The 12,909-nt window shown below is 57.4% G+C and overlaps 2 protein-coding genes and 1 long non-coding RNA gene across 8 annotated transcripts; 1 reads left to right on the top strand and 2 right to left on the bottom strand.

The window, feature by feature from the left end:
- Positions 1-2,999: 2,999 nt before the first annotated feature.
- Positions 3,000-6,159, bottom strand: MOSPD3 (motile sperm domain containing 3). 5 transcript variants are annotated; one of them, XM_007186627.3, is made up of 6 exons: positions 6,044-6,159; positions 5,293-5,547; positions 5,018-5,093; positions 4,561-4,790; positions 3,341-3,505; positions 3,000-3,224 (listed from the first exon to the last, which is right to left on the bottom strand). In XM_007186627.3, exons 2-6 carry the CDS (start codon positions 5,495-5,497, stop codon positions 3,193-3,195), a joined length of 708 nt encoding a protein of 235 aa, XP_007186689.1. In that variant the 5' UTR covers positions 5,498-5,547; positions 6,044-6,159; the 3' UTR covers positions 3,000-3,192. The 5 variants fall into 5 exon arrangements, with proteins under 5 accessions (XP_007186689.1, XP_007186690.1, XP_007186691.1 ...); XM_007186628.2 differs by lacking the exon at positions 6,044-6,159 and adding an exon at positions 5,871-6,001; XM_007186629.3 differs by lacking the exon at positions 6,044-6,159 and adding an exon at positions 5,953-5,972.
- LOC114238448 (uncharacterized) lies at positions 5,848-7,538 on the top strand. The gene is made up of 3 exons (XR_003623807.2): positions 5,848-6,198; positions 6,853-7,011; positions 7,224-7,538. It is a non-coding gene; the product is annotated as an uncharacterized LOC114238448 (long non-coding RNA).
- Positions 7,539-7,628: 90 nt separating this feature from the next.
- PCOLCE (procollagen C-endopeptidase enhancer) lies at positions 7,629-12,850 on the bottom strand. Of its 2 annotated transcripts, XM_007186634.2 has the most exons (10): positions 12,630-12,850; positions 11,671-11,779; positions 10,977-11,235; positions 10,703-10,777; positions 9,953-10,077; positions 9,262-9,398; positions 8,645-8,916; positions 8,311-8,388; positions 8,007-8,177; positions 7,629-7,862 (listed from the first exon to the last, which is right to left on the bottom strand). In XM_007186634.2, the coding sequence occupies exons 1-10, from the start codon at positions 12,725-12,727 to the stop codon at positions 7,699-7,701; spliced, it is 1,488 nt and encodes a 495-aa protein (XP_007186696.2). In that variant the 5' UTR covers positions 12,728-12,850; the 3' UTR covers positions 7,629-7,698. The 2 variants fall into 2 exon arrangements, with proteins under 2 accessions (XP_007186696.2, XP_007186697.2); XM_007186635.3 differs by lacking the exon at positions 10,703-10,777 and having other exon boundaries at positions 12,630-12,845.
- Positions 12,851-12,909: the final 59 nt, after the last annotated feature.

Below are 12,909 nucleotides of genomic sequence, written 5' to 3'. Positions count from 1 at the left end.
CTCAGGAGCCTGGACTTGGGGTCAGAAGCCTCCTCGACGTCTTACTTCCCTGACATACTGTCCAGAACAAATTTCCCAAAGTCGTTTCTCAGCGCTTCTCCACCTTGTCCATTTGCTCCCTGTAGTAGACAGAATAAAATTCTGGACAAAGATGTCCACATCCTAATCCCCAGAATCTGTGAATGAACGTTACCTTACATGACAAAAAGGGCTTTGCAGATGTGATTAAGTCAGGGATCTTGAGATGGGGAGTGTTTGGGGCTGAATTGTTTCCCCCCAAATTCATATGTTGAAACCCTAACCTCTAGTACCTCAGAATGTGTTTGTGTTTGGAGATAGGGCCTTTAAAAAGGTGATTAAAGGACTTCCCTGGTGGCTCAGCGGCTGCCGATGCAGGGGACACGGGTTCGAGCCCTGGTCCGGGAAGATCCCACATGCTGTGGAGCAACTAAGCCCATGCGCCACAACTACTGAGCCCACGCACCACAACTATTGAAGCCCATGTGCTCTAGGGCCTGCGTGCCACAACTACTGAGCCCGCATGCTGCAACTACTGAAGCCTGCACGCCTAGAGCCTGTGCTCCGCAGCAAGAGAAGCCACCGCAATGAGAAGACCGCGCACCGCAACGAAGAGTAGCCCCCGCTCGCCGCAACTAGAGAAAGCCTGCACGCAGCAACAAAGACCCAACGCAGCCAAAATGTAAAAAAAAAAAAAAAAAAAAAAGAAGTGATTAAGTTAAAATGAGGCCATCAGAATGGGCCTAATCCAATCTGACTGACGTCCTTATAAGAAGAGGAAATTGGATGCACAGAGAGACACCAAGGATGTGCGTGCACAGGAGAAAGACCATGTGAGGACACAGTGAGAAGGGTGCCACCTGCAAGCCAAGGAGAGAGGCTTCAGGAAAAACCAAACCTGTCGGCGGCTTGTCTTGGACACTAGCCTCCAGAACTGTGATAAAATTAATTTGTTTTTTAAGCCACCAAGTCTGTGGCAGCCTTAGCAAAGTGACACAGGGTGATTATGCTGGGGGTGGGGGTGGGAGACGTAATCACCAGGGTCCTTATTTTTATTATTTATTTATTTATTTTTGGCTGCGTTGAGTCTTCGTTGCTGTGTGCAGGCTTTCTCTACTTGCGGCGAGCGGGGGCTACTCTTCGTTGCAGTGCGCGGGCTTCTCATTGCGGTTGGTTCTCTTTGTTGTGGAGCACAGGCTCTAGGCGCATGGGCTTCAGTAGTTGTGGCACGTGGGCTCAGTAGTTGTGGCTCACGGGCTCTAGAGTGCAGGCTCAGTAGTTGTGGTGCACGGGCTTACTTGCTCCGTCGCATGTGGGATCTTCCCAGACCAGGGCTTGAACCCATGTCCCCTGCATTGGCAGGCGGATTCTTAACCACTGCGCCACCAGGGAAGTCCTCAGGGTCCTTATTAAAGGAGGCAGGAGGATCAGAGATAGAGAAAGGAGATGTGACAACAGAAGCAAAGGGTCAGAGTCAGAGATCTGAAGATGCTACACTCCTGACTTTTTTTTTTTTTTTTTTTAAGTGACTTAAAACAGTGATCATTTGTTATTTCCACTCTTGGCTTTAAAGATGGAGGAAGGAGTCACCACGCGAGGAATGCAGATGGCCTTTAGAAACTGGAAAAGTCAAGGAAACATCCTCCCCAGGTGCCTCCAGAAGGAACCAGCCCTGCTGACACCTTGATTTCATCCCCAGAAGACTCATTTTGGAGTTCGGACCCCCCAAAACCATAAGAGAATTAATTTATGTTGTTTTAAGCCACTAGTTTGTGATAACCTGTTACAGTAGCCACAGGAAACTAACACCCACCCACTCCAATTACTGCCAGCTCAGTATTGTTTTCTAAGAAATTTACTTTAAAAAATGTCTGTGACCCAAGCCCCTCCCACCCCTGTAGCTGCCCTTCATAGCTTTGTCTCAGGAAGCCTCCTGATCCCGCTGGCAGCAAGGCCTTTTCCCAGCAGATATCCGCAAGATCACTAATGTGCGATACCTCAGATGCCTTTTGGGGTCCTGGGCACAGACAGCCCAGTGTGGATGGCTTTGTGAGGGGTTTGCTGGGCTGCGGGGAGAGCCCTCCTCACATCCTAGACACAGGCTGCCATTCTCTGCACAGGATCAGGCTCACATGTCACCGGGGCCAGTTCTGGGTGTGGGAAGGGCAAGGTCCCCAGGGCAGAGGGGCAGCTCCCAAGGCCCCCAAAGTAAAGCTGGAACAACTGATAACCTTCCAGCAGCATAACAGACTGAGTCTGTCTTAACATTATCTTGCTAATTTTTGTTCCCAATCAACAAACTGCCAGTGTCATTGGCTTCCCTTCTTCCTTTCCTCCCCTCTCGCCTTACATCTGAAGGAGGGCTGGAAGCCTGCCTTTCAGGGAGCCTATTCTTTTCCTTTGCCTTAACTTCTCCTGCCTGGTTAGGCTGAGGTTACGGCAGGCAGTGCCATCTGTCCCCATCTTGTCAGAGACCTTGGTGTTTCTGACCCACAGGGGTTGAGGTCAAAGGAAGAGACAAAATAAAAGCAGGTAAAGGGACAAAAAGGCAGAAGAGGATTCTGGGGGTGGAGGTTGGGGGGAAGCCCCCAGGCAACCCTGGCAAGAGGCTCTGATGGCTCAAGATGGCGGGACCTGAGTTCTATAGCAGGTGGGAGTAGGTGGTATTGGGGTTTGTTTCTTTTTAGCTTAAGGTATGTTGGCTTAGGGGCGGGATCCTATCCCTAGGTTAGGGCTAAGGGGGATCTTAAGAATCAACTTTCCCAATTCCCTCATTTTAGAGGCAGAAACTGAAGCTCAGAGAAATTAAATGACTTGTTCAAGGTCACACAGTTTTTTTCGGTGCAGCACCAGGCCTCAGACCCGGGTCTTCTAAATCCTCACTGGGTCTCTTTGCTCCCCGATGTTCGAGATCCCCTGGGAGTAGGGGGAACTGGAGGAAAGAAGTGGGAAGAAAGGGGCATGTTCCTTACATTTCTCAGTTCAATTTTACAAATTTATTTTATTCAGCTTGGAAAATGAATACAAATCCCTGGGTTTTGGGGGGACGGGGATGGGCAGGAAGAAGGAAGTAGGAGTTGAGGCAAGGTTATGAGCATCACAGTGGCTGTCTCACGTCCACGTCCAGGTCCACGTCCCTGCCCGGGGAGGGGGCGTGGAGGTTGAGCAGGGAGCTCAGGTCCGGAGGAACACCATGGTCAGGAGGCCTGGAGAGGGGAGGAAGAGCAAGGTCATATGTGTAGCCCGCCGGCTCTGTATGCCCTCTTTCCAGCCCCCACTCCCCTCTCTCTGGGCCCGGATCCCCTACCACCACCGTGCTCACCCAAGACGTAGGCTGCCACCAACTTCTGTCCCAGGGAGACGTGAAGGATTTGGGGCAGCTGGCTGCCAAGTTCATCCTGCAGCGGCAGCAGCAGGAAGGCCACAGAGACTGTGCCCATCAGCAAGAAGAGGAGGAAGGAGCTGGTGGCCAGGTGCGGGAGGGGGTCTGGGAAACAAGGCCCATCAGGAGCTCTAGCCTCCACTCCTGCCCAGCCCAACGCCCTCCAGGGAGGAGGCTGAAGATAGAAGGTGTACCCACTTTCTGTTGGACACTGGAAGTGTCCTCTCCTCCTTGGAGCCTTCGTCCTCACAGCCTCAGGAAACCCTCTCCCCTCTGGTCCCTCATCATTCGTCTTCTTTCCTCAACTCTGCCTTGATTACGGGCTCCTGTGTATCTGTGTGCCAGGCAGGGGCCTCTGTCTCCCACAACTTGGTACATAATTGCTCAACCCGGTTTCTTATTATTTATTTTTTATAAATTTATTTATTTATTTTTGGCTGCGTCGGGTCTTTGTTGCTGCGTGAGGGCTTTCTCTAGTTGCGGTGAGCGGGGGCTACTCATTGCGGTGGCTTCTTTTGTTGCGAAGCACGGGCTCTAGGTGCGCGCGCTTCAGTAGTTGTGGCACGTGGGCTCAGTAGCTGTGGTTCGCGGGCTCTAGAGCACAGGCTCAGTAGTTGTGGCGCACGGGCTTAGTTGCTCCGTGGCGTGTGGGAATCTTCCCGGATAAAGGATCGAACCCGTGGCCCCTGCATTGGTAGGCGGATTCTCAACCACTGCCACCAGGGAAGCCCCCGGTTTCTTATTGAACTGAACTGAGCTGACACATGATGGGAAGTACTGAAGTCAGAGCTAAAGGAAGAATTTTTCTCTTTAAGTGGAGGCCAGAAACCAAGGAAACTGCAAAGTCTGCTTTTTCCCTAACCTGATATAAAATCTCAACTCCTAGAAATGTTTCCACCAAAAAGCAAAAGACTGAAACGGAAGGGAATTCCCGGGCGGTCCAGTGGTTAGGACTCCACTCTTTCACTGCCAGGACCCTGGATTTGATCCCTGGTTGGGGAACTAAGATCCCGCAAGCCACCAGGCACAGCCAAAACGAAAAAAAAAAAAAAAAAAAGACTGAACCGGAAGACCTCTTCAACTCCAACTGAGCTCATCTCTAGGGTCATGCTAGGTCCTCCCTCCTTACAGAACTCAAGAATTCCCATCCCTAAACTCACTCTCTGGGAAGTGCTGAGCCGTGGGTGGTGCTGTCCAGGAAGGAGGCTCTGGGTGCGGCGTTGGGTCAGGCTGTCCCTGAAGCTCAAGGGGGTACGCTGGGGCCCTCAGAACCGAGGTGATGTCCTTGCGCCCCACCACTCGGCCGTCTGTTCCCTCCTCAGACAGCTCAATGCGGAAGCGGTCCTGGACGTCATAGTGGCTGGGATTGGGGGCCACGTGGCGAATCACACTGGTCCCAAGAAAGGAGAGCGGCCCATTGAGGGGCAGTGAGAGGCAGTGATCCAAGAGGATCCAGGCCCCACCCTCCCAGGAAACTTTCCCTTAGGGACACAGACAGAGGGTGGGGTAAACAGGTTGAAGAGGACCTGGTCTGAGGCTTAAGCCATGGCACAGTAAATCAGAGAAAGGTGGCAGCGACCCCTGGCTTTCATCAGCCTCCCCACCCTCTCAACTCACATGTCAATGCAGGACTGAGGCTTCACATATCCTTCCGCGTCAAACACTGTGTATTTGGCAGGTGCTGTGCACAGGACTGAGGGGAAAAGGCACACAGACAGAGACCGACTATTGCCTCAGACAACCTGCACAAGCCCTGCCCATGGAGTCCCCCCTGCCTTCTACCCCAGGGCTGGACATCCGACCATACTCATCTGACTGCTCCAGCCCACCCAGCTCCCCAATGTTCTACCGCCAGCCCCCAATCCCTAGCACGAAGCGCCCATCGCCATCACCTCGGAAGCGAAGCGCTGCTCCCGTGGGGTTATAGAGGGTCAGCAGCTGCCGAGATCCACTCCGCTGGTCCGCCCTGAATACTAGATCCGGGGGAAAGACGAGGACCGGGACAACAGGTCCCGAGGGAGGAGGGGCGCCCCGGGACCCCCGCCCAGGAGCCCCCGGACCCACCAGCTCCTGGTCCTGGGGCGCCCCACGGCGCATGCAAGCTCTGGGCGGTGGAACATCCGAGGGCAGAGCTCAGGGGACAGGGCCTGGAGTATAAAGCCGAGGGGCGAGAGGCGCGAAAGGGAACGGGATGAGATCGTAGGGCAGGGCCAGGACTGATGCCGCCGCCGCCTCGGAATCCCGCTAGATGAGGGCCCCGCAGGCCAGGCGCAGGCCCCCCAAACCCTTCCTCTCCACAGCTGTGCCTTAGGTCCCTTTAGGCCCCGCCCCCAAGCCCTACCTCGAGGGTCACGCCCACCCCGTAAACCCAGCCCCTCCCGGCTCCCAGCCCTGGCCCTAGTCTTCAGCCCCAGTTCCCGATCTCCATAAGCCACGCCCCTCCCCGCCCCTTCCGGGCCTCCCAGGGCACCCGCTCTTCTCTTCGGCCCAATTCCGCTGGCCGCCGCGCCCTCTTCCGGAGTTGCCCTTTCCGTCTCCTGCTCTCCCGAGACCTGTATCTGTGCCTCCGATCCCTCCCTGAGCTCTGGCCCGCGCTTCTTCGGGCTTCCGCCTCCGAACGGCCGCTCGCGCTATGAAGCTCACCTCTGGTCACAGCACCTGCCAATCAACCTGTGGCCGGACCAGGGCTGCCATCTTCCCGGCAGACCATTTCTGCTCTTCCGCCGTACGGCCTCTGTCATTGGCCAGGACGGCCTCGTTTCAGCTCTAAGTATACACCGATTGGTGCGCCTAAAGAGGTGATTGGCTTGATCCCAGTGACGTAAAACTTTACGAGCGTCTCTGGCTAGAACGCTAATCCTGGAATAGGTCGGGCGGCGAGGTCGGGGGGAGGGGCCCGGGCGAGGATGGGCGTCAGGCTTTGTTCCTTTCTCCCCACTCTGAGGCCGTCCAAATCACTAGAATCACATCCCACAAGGGAACCCTCTTTCTCCACTTCAGTCCCAGGTTCTCCTAGATGCTTCCGCAGCAACGAAAGCCGTTTTCTGTAGTACGAGTTGGAGGTTGCTCCCAGATGGACTCGGTTCGTAGCCCGGGGCACTTCTCTTGATTCCTTCCTGCACGTAACTCATATTTGAAATCACTCATATTTGCAGAGGGAATCAGTATTCAGCATCTTCAACTCCCCTTACAGACGAGGAAACAGCCTCGACAAGGTGAAGAATCTCACGCATTTGGTTAGCAGCGGAGCAAAACAAAGTTACCTGAAAGCCTTCTCTAAGCACTCTATCAAATGTAGAATCTCCCTTTGCCTGTCCTCTTATCATGCTTTTGTTTTCTTCAGAGCACTCCTAGAGCTACTTGACATCATGTTTATTTTAGTTTATCTCTGCTCAGGTAGAATTTACTCTCCTGTCCACAAGAGCAGCGACTTTGTTTTGTTGTATTTTCAGCACCGAAAACAGTGCCTGCCATTTGGAATGCCCAAATGAATGAGTGACTTGGATGAACTTCTGAGCTGAGATCTGACTGAAGTTAGGAAGTGAGCCAGGAGATGTCTGTGGAAGAGAATTCCGGATAGAGGGAACAGCAAAGACAAAGCGCGGAAGCAGGTGTGTACTAGAAATGGCCAAGGAGCCAGTGTGATGGAAGAGATTGTAAGGGAGACAATATTCAGAGATGAGATGAGGTGGGAGGGAGGACACAGATCACCTAGAGCCTTAGAGCCCACAGTAGGACTTCGGATTTTATGCTGAGACTGATGGGAAACTATGGAAGAGTTGTTTTAATTCCTTCTTTTTTTTTTTCTTTTTGGCTGCCCCAGGCAGCTTGCAGGATCTTAGTTCCCCAACCAGGGATTGAACCCCGGCCTTCAGCAGGGAAAGTGCTGGACCGCCAGGGAATTCCCTTAATTTCTTTTTTTTAAACAGCTTTATTGAGATATCTTTGACATATAAAAATTGTATATATTTAAGGTGTACAACTTGATGTTTTGATATATGTAGACATTGTGAAAAGATCACCACAATCAAGCTAATTTACATATCCATCACCTCCACATAGTTACCATTTTCTGTGTGTGTTGAGAATACGGGAGAATTTTGAGCAAAGGGGTGACAAGATTCGACTTACATTCTTCTGTATAGTAACTGTTGAGTTTAATGAATGAATAAAAACAAATCCCCGAGAGGAGCACCAAAACCATACAAATGGAGATGTGACCCCTTCCTCAAGTCTAGAAACATTTATTTGGATTAGAAAGGGGTCCATAGGGCCAGGGTCCGGAGGCTGGCCTGGGCTCAGGCTTGGGATCCAGCAGCCTGAACAGTCTTGGAGGGGCACCTCTTGCTGAGGTTGGTGAGGATCTGGTGCTGGGTGGGCCGGTAGAGAACCACGAAGCTCTCTGGAGGAAGGATCGGACCTCTGTTTTCTTCCACCTGGCCCATCAGCAGATAACTGATTCCTAGGGAAGAGGAGGAAGGGATTGAGAGTTTGTGCAACTGAGACCTTATAGATGTACCCCCTCATCCCAGTCCCTCAGATTCTACTGCCTCCATCATTTTCATGAGGCTAAGTCCCCCTCTACATTTTCCCACATCTCTGTTACCTTTCTTCATGGGGGGGCACTGCTTGCAGGGCACATAAAACTTCAGGGAGGTGTCAGTGGGGGGAGAGGGCAGGTCCAGGCCTCCGGTTTTGTAAACACCAGTGAGATTGACAGTGACTGTGAGGCCCTCCCCTGGGCCCCGAACCATGGACTTCATCATTCCCGTCACCACTGTGGGAGAGAGAGGGAGAGGTGAGGAGACAGGAGGCCAGGGCAGGGCTGGAACCAGAAGGAGGGGGCTTTGGGGACAGGAGGGGAGGTTAGAGGAGCTGGAAGGGCAGAGCTGGGGGATGGGGCTGCTTACCCAGGTCGCTGTTACAGAAGTGGCTCTGCAAGGTGCCTGTCCGCCGGCACTGTTTTGGGCAGGAGACACTGGATGCATCTGGGGGGTGGGGAGGGGGGCACTGTTTGTGGAGAGTAACCTACCCAGCAGGTAGGAAGGACCACTTTCCCCACAAAAGCCTCATTGCTTTGAACTTGTTCAGAGCTCTATCCGGCTTCGTGTCCCAGCACCCAGTACCAGCCATTAGCACAGAGGTGGCACCCGTGGGTGCTGTATTGAATGAATGAGCGCAGTAAGGAACTCGGATACAACTCTCTTCAGTCTGCGTCCGCTTCCTCTGCCTTTCCAGACTCACCGGGGCCCACCGGAGTTGCCTCTGCCTTAGGCGCGGCCTTCGGTTTCTCCTCAGGTGGGACTTCGGGCTTGACTTTGGGCCCGGCTCCGGGCTTGGGGCCCGGGCCGAGGAGCGGGGGACTCGGCCAGGCGTCCTCCCCCGGGCTCCGGGCTGGCCCTCCTAAGGTGGCGCCCCGCGGCAGGGTCCTGTAGGAGGCCGAGAAGCCGTCGGCCGTGACGCTGAGGTCCGAGACGAACTGGACGAGGAGCTCGTTCCCTTCGGAGGAGATGGGACTGCGGGCGCGGGGCATTGGGGGAGGTGTCAGGCGGGCGGCGCATGCTGCCCCCTGCCCAGGCCGGCGGCCTTTTCACCTCTGCCCCTCGGTTGTCTGCGTTAGCTTCCCGATTTCGCAAGCCCCACTCGCCTCTCCGTCCACGGACCCCAGGCCTGGCGTCAAGCCTCGTTTTCTGCCTGGGCCGCTACCCGCTCCGCCCACCCGTTTGGGGCCGGCAGGTTCTCCTCCTGCGGCTTCAGCTCAGCCCCGCCCCTCCCACCAGCAGCGCTGTCCCCCCCGCTCCCGCACCAGGCGCGACGGAGACGCCCGGACGCCGTGACCCACCCAGGTGCCGCCCCCTCACCCCGGGGCTGTGTCGCCGCAGAACTTCCCCAGCCGCTTGGCGTCGTCGCTCACGGCGCCGTTGAACACGCTGACCGAATCGTAACGGCAGTAGGAGTCGGGCTCCAGGTCAAACTTCCCGAAGGTCAGTGAGATCACCTGGCGGCGGGGCAGAGGCGGAGGCTGCGCGGCGGGACCCCGGGCAGCCGAGGGAGCGGAGCTCTCGCCTCTCACTTCCTCCGCCCGGCCGCCGCCTCCGGGACGCTCGCCGCGGCCTCCTCGCTCACCTCCCGCGTGCCCTCCAGCCCCCCTCTTAATGCATTCACACCACAGCTCGGAGGAGCACACACATCCACGGGGGCCCCGCAGTGGCCTCGGTCGCCGTAGTCCGCAAGGTCAAGTCCTGGCTCATTCTCCAGGAACAGACCCAGAATCCACCTCCACCGCCACCACACACACACACGCACACGCACACGCACGCGCGCGCCAATCAGTGTATATATCAGCATCGGGTACCTCGCTCTCGTAAGGTTCGTCACAGTCGTAATTTGATATTTTTTGTTTGGGTGCAAGCAGGTCTGGGTCTGTTTTTGCTCCCCACCATGGCAAGCTCAGTGCTCGGGACATTGTAGATGTTCAATAAATCTTTGCAGGCTGCATACTGGAGGACGCCGCCTGGGTCCCCGAGGGCAGCCCGGGCAGGGGGTCAGTACCTGGTCCGGGGGCGCGATGATGTGCCAGGAACAGCTGATGCCCGGGGGGTAATCGGACTCGGGCCAGTTGGGCGTGGTCAGGGTTCCCTGGGCCTTCTCCAGCCGCCCCCCGCAAAATTGGTGCTCTGGGGAGGGGAGAGAGGAGTGGGGGTGGGGGGCGGTGGAGACCCTCGGTCAGCTGGAGGAGAGCTCTAGGCTGGGAGCCCGTGCAGAAAGCTCAGATGTCTGGGTCTCGGGATGATGGGGCGAGAAGAGAGGGAGGAAGAAGGGGCGTAGGTTAGCAGAGATGGGGCTCGGAGGAGCGGGGCTCCGGGAGGTCTTGGACCGCGGGGGGGTAAGTCTTGGACCGCCGGGCACCCAGGCGGGCGGTGGTAGGGGGAGGAGGAATTGACTGGACACGCTCCCTTCTTGCCCCTCCCCCTGACCCGAGGCCACATCGCTCCTCTTCCCCTGGAAGATCCCATCTCCCCGGCCCGGCAGAAAAGTCCCCGTCGCAGCTGGAGAGTCCCCATGTTGTGAGGGTGCTCTCAAATTGGGGCACAGCCCCGAGGCCCCCTTGGGGAGGTCCCTCCTTAAACGTTTTAGGGGAGACTTCTGCCGCCAGGAGGGGGTGATGGGACCGCAATCGGGAGCCCCCGGGCTGGGTGTAGGGGGCTCCGGGTCGGGGGAACCTAATCCCCCAGCCCGGGGGTGCCCCCTCGCGCCCGTCTGAGGGAGCCCGATTGCGGACGGGGGCGGGCAGTTACTCACCGTCCCAGTAACCCCAGGCCGCCCATTCCACCCGCGGGTCGGTGACCCATTTCCGCCTCGCGCCTGGGCGGGGGCCTGGAAGAGGGGGTGGGTGGGAGCGGGAAGGGGGGGAGAGAAGATGGGGAGGAGGGACTGAAGGGGCGGTTAGTGAGGGAAAAGGGTAAGGGAGATAATGGGGGTCCCAGGCTCTTGGGGTGGAGGTTAAGGCTAGGGTGGGGCCTGCGCCGGGGGCGGGGCCAGGAGAGGGGGACGGCGGAGGTGAGGGAGGTCTCACCAGTGCCTGAGGTGGCCCGCCCGCTGTACCAGAGCAGGAAGCCTCGTCCTCCCGTGCCCTCGTCCGATGTCATCCTCAGGGTCACCTGGTTGCCGGGGGCGACTAAGGGCGCTGGCCGGAAGGTCCCGCAGAAGCGTCCGAGCCGCTGGCCTGAGGTTCCAGGCCCGGCAAAGACCTCCAGAGCGTCATAACGGCAGGAGGGGTGCAGCTCCAGGTCAAAGACTCGGAAGGAGAGGGACACAGTCTGGCCCTCAGGGACCTGATGGTGGGGACAGGGTCGGGGACCTGCAAAGTCAGGCCGGACACAACCAGGCACAGGGCCCCTCTTTTTCCCCAAGCATTTCCTACAGAAACTGGGCCTGAAGCAGGGGGGGCCCCATCAGGATGCAGAGCAGAGGGCTTGTGGCTTGTGCAGGGGACAAGACCTGAGGTCTGTGGAGAGACCAGAGGGGATGGGGATGAAGCTGGGAATGGAGAAGCAGGCTCGGAGTTAAGGTGTGAGGATGCTTGCCACGTGTTACTGTGGGCACCAATGCTGTCAGTGACCAGAGGGGAGGGGGCTGGGACTTCCCCAGGGAGAAGCGGCGGGGCATGCCGGGAGGGGGGTTCCCTTAGCGGTCTGGCTTCTGGCTGCCTGGACCCAGGCCTCAGGGAGACTTGGACAAGGGGACGGCGGCCAGAGGGGCCTTCTCACCGTTATCGTCCAGACGCACTCCTTATTGGCGGGGTAGAGGTTAGGGAAACCCTCGCTTGCCAGGTAACCCGACTCCCCAGTCACATCCCCTCCGCACAGGAACACAGGTCTGGAGAACAGAAGAGAGGTCAGGCCTGAGTGGGGGAGTAGTGCAGGGACTGGGGTAGGGCAATGAGCATGGGGGCGCCAAGGAGGGCAGCCAGGGGGATGAGGGAGGGAGGCCCAAAGGATCCGAGGCGGCCTCAGCCAGCCGGGACGGGACTGGGGTGGGAAATACTCCAGCAGAGAATCAGGAAAAAGTGGGACCAGCAACTTGGCTGTCCCTCCAGCCCCTCAGAGTCCCCACCCCCACCCCAGCAGGAATTCCCGGAATCCTCCTCGGCTCCCCTCCGTCATTCTCCCCCCTGGCCCTGCCTGGCAGTCAGGGCCTGGAGCGGCCTAACTACTTCCAGATGTGGACACAGCCTCGAGCTGGGGGGGTGAGGGGGCGGGGAGATGAGGGAGAAGTAGCAGCCAGGCCCCTGCGCTCCCAACCTTTGCCCTGCTCCGCTCCAGCTAACTACTGCGGTGACTGACTCCCACATCTCCCACTTGCAGCCCCCTCTTCCCCCCACAGTCTCTAAGTCCCTCCTGGAATCCAGATGTCCAGTTACCAGGCAAGTTCAAGGTCTTGGTGCTCTCAGGTTCCATGGCAGGGCCAAGGGTCTGGATAGGTGGGGAGACTTAAAGGGCAGAGGACGGAGGGTGGAGGAGTGGGGAGCAGTGGTGACCTGCAGGAGACAGTGGTCTTGCAGCAGGGAAGGAGGACTTGGGGGCCAGAGAAGGGTGAGGGCTGTGGGAGATCTGGTGGGGGGGGGGGTGTGTTAGCAAAAGAATCTACAAGATCCACAGGCATAGCCTCCCAGGAATCAGGGATCTGAAGTTCACTCAAGCCATCTGGAAGGTGCCGAGAGACCTACCTGGTGTAGTTGGGGCTCTGGCCCTGGGTGAAAGGCAGCAGCAGAGCCCAGGCAGTGAGGAGGGGCCCCAAGAGGGAGGCTGTGGTAGTAGGCAGCATGGCCCGAGGGAGAGGCGCTGGGGTCCTCAAGACAGAGGCAGCAGCTGAGTGTAGCAGCGGCAGCGGCAGCGGCAGCAGCGGGGATAATCAGTGCCAGATGAGGCAGCCTTGGGCGTGTGGGCGTGGGGACTGGCCAGTGGGGCGGGCGGCGGGGAAGGCGGGACAGGGAGAGAAGAGCCGGG

This window comes from Balaenoptera acutorostrata, chromosome 15, assembly GCF_949987535.1.
Source record: "Balaenoptera acutorostrata chromosome 15, mBalAcu1.1, whole genome shotgun sequence".
Lineage (NCBI taxonomy): Eukaryota > Metazoa > Chordata > Mammalia > Artiodactyla > Balaenopteridae > Balaenoptera > Balaenoptera acutorostrata.
This window is presented reverse-complemented; position numbering and strand designations above follow the sequence as displayed.